The 4,372-nt window shown below is 40.3% G+C and overlaps 1 protein-coding gene across 1 annotated transcript in view; it reads left to right on the top strand.

The window, feature by feature from the left end:
- LOC104957423 (receptor-type tyrosine-protein phosphatase gamma-like) overlaps positions 1-4,372 on the top strand; it is a gene marked incomplete at both ends in the record, with an annotated part of 24,973 nt that overhangs the window by 8,990 nt on the left and 11,611 nt on the right. The window contains 4 exons of the mRNA XM_010785053.1: positions 1,618-1,714; positions 2,466-2,548; positions 2,812-2,946; positions 3,589-3,723. Of these exons, the coding sequence (XP_010783355.1) occupies positions 1,618-1,714; positions 2,466-2,548; positions 2,812-2,946; positions 3,589-3,723 (450 nt within the window). The remainder of the gene's footprint in view (positions 1-1,617; positions 1,715-2,465; positions 2,549-2,811; positions 2,947-3,588; positions 3,724-4,372) is intronic.

A 4,372-nucleotide genomic window follows, 5' to 3' on the forward strand; every position in this document is an offset into this window, starting at 1 on the left:
TATATATATATATATATATATATATATATGTATATATATATACACACAGTGCAATAAGCTTCTTAGTGCAATAAGAAGCTACAGGGACGTTAATCTAACGTCGGTAATATTAACTTTATTTAATACAACATTTACGGTACAATATTTAATCATCCAGCCCATGTAGTATAATATTTTACAAGTGATGAATTACAGCAAACATGTGCAATATATTCATTATTACAGCTCCATGGGATGGCAGTCCGTTGTTATTGTGCTTCCATGGGTAAAAATAAACGCATGTAGTGCTGAACCTGCTGAACACGTAACATGAACGTGCCGGGCGGTGCGGTCCCGTGGGTTAGATGCGCTTTCATAATGCAGAGGGATATAACTCTCAGAATAACGTTATTAGCACATTTTTACAACTTGAGGAACCAATTTCTTTAATAAGGGCTATACAAGTGTTCCTACTGGGTGGTTTATTTAGTTAAAAAAAAATTATCCAACGATTTACAGACCATTCTTTCCCCATGTAAGTCAATGGGAAAAAGTGTTTCCGGGCCCAGCAACCTAAAGGAAGTGTAGTACCGCCGTTTGGCCACAACGAATATTCTACTCAGAGTCCGGCGCACTTCCTGGGGGCTTGGCAGTGACGCGTCCTAAAACCCGGAAGTAAGCTGCGCTCGGGTTCCCTCGACAAAAAAGCAATGGAATTTCTCCATATGGTTTTGGAGAATAGCTCAAAATAAGGTCTGTGTAATCAACCTGTTAGATAAATGCACGTTTTGTTCTGCCGGATAATATCCACATGTCTACCCTACTTTTATAATTTTCTAATCATAAATCTAATCGATAGATTTATGATCGATAGATTTATAATTAGCATAAATTCGTTAATGATGGCTCACTTCAGTGATAGTGATGACATCGTTCGAAATTATTTACAGAGTCATTTTCAAGATTGAGTTACAATGATAAATTGGAGTAGCAAAGGATCAGCTGAATGACCCGCCATCAAGTGCTTCATCAAAAAGGACAGGAGGATGGACTTTGTGTTTAAGTGATTTGATCATCAAAGTCAAAGTCAATTTCCTAGGTATAAAAGTCACGGCTCGCCACTGTCACTTACATTACATGACAAGCAGGATAACATGTTTTAAAATGAATGAAAGTTTATTTATTAAAAAACATAAAGGCGATTATAAAAATGAATAAAACCTGATTCAAGTCACCTCAAAAGGCAGAAAATAAAAACGGAATTTATGAAAATAGAACATATCTCAACAAAACAACACTAGTACCATTGATGATTCCTAAAGTGTAAAAAGGAAAAGGAATAAAACACTATCTGTTTGTGTAAATGATCCCTTCTTGTCTCACATGACCAATAGTACACTTGGCTTTTCCCAAAAAAGTCTGAAGCGCAGGTAGCAGCCCCGAGAGATTTAGATATAGGAATATCTTGAGTAAAAATCGTAAAGTGATGCTCATTAAAAAAATTAAGCATTTGACATCCACAGTACATTTTCAAAAATGCAACAAGTTTAGGATACCTTGCAAACCACAAATGTACAGACTTTATCAGAATGACAAAGCGGTGTGTGTTTGTGCGTGCGTGCGTGTGTCCTTGTCCAGGAGGTTCAACGGTGCATTGCGGATATGAAGCTCACGTCAGAGCACTCCAACCACCCCGACAACAAGCACAAGAACAGATATATCAACATAATAGCCTGTGAGTACACACTTCAACACGCCATAATGTATACCATGTTCTATGTTTTTGATATAATACGCACATATCCTGTAATTCAATCTGCTGCAGTAAATATAAGACACTTTTAATTTAAATGTAGTAAGATGTGAAGAGATCTCAGACTCAGCCAGTCCACAAATCTGACAGACTCTTCTCATTATTTCCCATATGTTTCATGCATTAACCAGGGAGATGAAAATCATATTCAGCTCTGAAATTATAGTCAAAACGCTTTTCATCCAAGTGGTAACTAATGTTGCAACCAGTTCCACCCAGTTTATTATGTTTGCTAGTTTTTGTTTAACATTTGTTGAAACACTTAGTGTGTTAATGGTTAACCAGACCAACAAACTACCACAAACCCTGCTGTGCTAAAACGCCACACTCAGGCCGATGAATACTTGATTCTGTAATAAATATTTCACATGCCTCATACAAGCATCAGAGTGAGATAGCAGCTCAGTCTTATGTTTATCAGGGTGCATTCTGGGAGCTAAAGGCAGTCCCATGCTGTTTAAAAGTGTGTAAAAGCTACACCACAGACCAGAGTGTGTACCTCAGAGGTGAATGTGCTTCCTGGTTGGCAGCAGGTGACTTGGAAAGGTCCCAACATTACAACATGACATGGAGAGATGTGTGTGTGAGCTCATTCACACAAACACACTAACTGTGTGTGTGTGTGCGTGTGCGTGCGTGCGTGCGTGCGTGTACCGCTCTGTTTCCTCCTCAGACGACCACAGCAGGGTGAAGCTGAGGCCGCTGGCTGGGAAGGACTCCAAACACTCAGACTACATCAACGCTAACTATGTGGATGTGAGTACTTCAACACTGGTGTGTGTGTGTGTGTGTGTGTGTGTGTGTGTGTGTGTGTGTGTGTGTGTGTGTGTGTGTGTGTGTGTGTGTGTGTGTGTGTGTGTGTGTGTGTGTGTGAGAGTGTGAGAGTGTGTGAGAGTAGAGAAATCATTTTGGAGATGATGGCGCAAAAGCAGAATCAAGACTCCAGGTATATATCTTAGATATAATCTCCAGTTTCAGACTGTAATGATGAATTATGTCGTTTGTTATTCATCCATTAGGGTTTTAACAAGCCTAAAGCTTACATTGCTGCCCAGGGACCCCTCAAGTCCACCTTTGAAGACTTCTGGCGGATGGTGTTGGAGCAAAATACCGGCGTCATCGTCATGATCACCAACTTAGTGGAGAAAGGCCGGGTACGCTCTGAATCTCACACAGACTCAATGTATATTTGTGTATTTATTGGGAGGTTTAAAAAAATTGCAAAACTTGTCAAAAGCACCCCCCCCCACCCCCACCCACCCCACCCATTACACAGTGATTACACTAAATGGAAAGACAAAAGAAAGCATTATTCCCTGCTACTCAGGATAAATTAGTTTCTCACTGCAGTCATTTGGACTTCAAAACACATTGTAACTAACACAATCAAACAACAATTAGGGCTATTTATAGATTAGCCAATTCCATGGTTCTGGTGTACTTGCTCACAAAGGCAACACTAATATTCAGGGGTTAATACATCAGGGCAGCTTAATGATATGTTTACTCAGTCTCATGTTTTCTTGATATCTCAGTTTCATTATACAGACATATTCTCATTTTAGGCAACAGTTTTTCCATTTAAATGTTCATGTAGCTGTATCTACAGAGCCAAATATAGAAGGAAAACAAGAAAGAAAAATAGTACACAAATAAATCAATAAAAATGTTCTCAATCTCATGTTTGTTCTTTTTTAGATGTGTGAAAAACGTTTCCACAGAAACGTGTTACACTGACAGAATTGTAATGCACATGCACTATTTATCTGATTCATGTGTGTGTGTTTGTTCTACAGAGAAAATGTGACCAGTACTGGCCGACAGAGAACAGTGAAGAGTACGGCAACATGCTGGTGACTCTGAAGAGCTCTAAAGTTCACGCCTGCTATACGGTGCGCCGCTTCACTCTTCGGAACACTAAAGTCAAAAAGGTGAGCGGGAAGAAGCAACACAGGCAGCATGGGGTGGGAGGGTGCTAGTCACCAGAGTTGTGTGTAATAATATAACTTTTTTCGGTAACGGAGTAGTGTAACGCGCTACTTTTATAATTCAGTAATCACACTACAGTTACTAACATTGCCCCGACACGCGTTACTTCGTTACTTACTAAAATCAGTCATAATCACACTGACAGACAAGAGGGGTTTCCGCTGCAGGTTTATATGTGGTTTATCTGCGCGACTTGTGCGTCCACATCTCCACGTGCAGTGCTGCATAAACATGGCTGAGTCAGCGATAACCTTCGAGGGGTGGAGGTATGCACTGCACGTGGAGATGTGGACGCACAAGTCGCGCAGATAAACCACATATNTATTCTTCGGACGAACTCAGCCATGTTTATACAGCACTGCACGTGGAGATGTGGAAGCGCAGATTACGTACATTTAAACCTGCGGCGGAAACCCCTCTTGTCTGTCAGTGTGATTATGACAGATTTGAGTAAGTAACGAAGTAACGCGTGTCGGGGCAATGTTAGTAACTGTAGTGTGATTACTGAATTATAAAAGTAGCGCGTTACACTACTCCGTTACCGAAAAAAGTTATATTATTACACACAACTCTGGTGACTAGCACCCTCCC

The sequence above is a fragment of the Notothenia coriiceps genome, unplaced genomic scaffold (genome assembly GCF_000735185.1).
Source record: "Notothenia coriiceps isolate Sejong01 unplaced genomic scaffold, NC01 NC01_scaffold00027010, whole genome shotgun sequence".
Classification (NCBI taxonomy): Eukaryota; Metazoa; Chordata; class Actinopteri; order Perciformes; family Nototheniidae; genus Notothenia; species Notothenia coriiceps.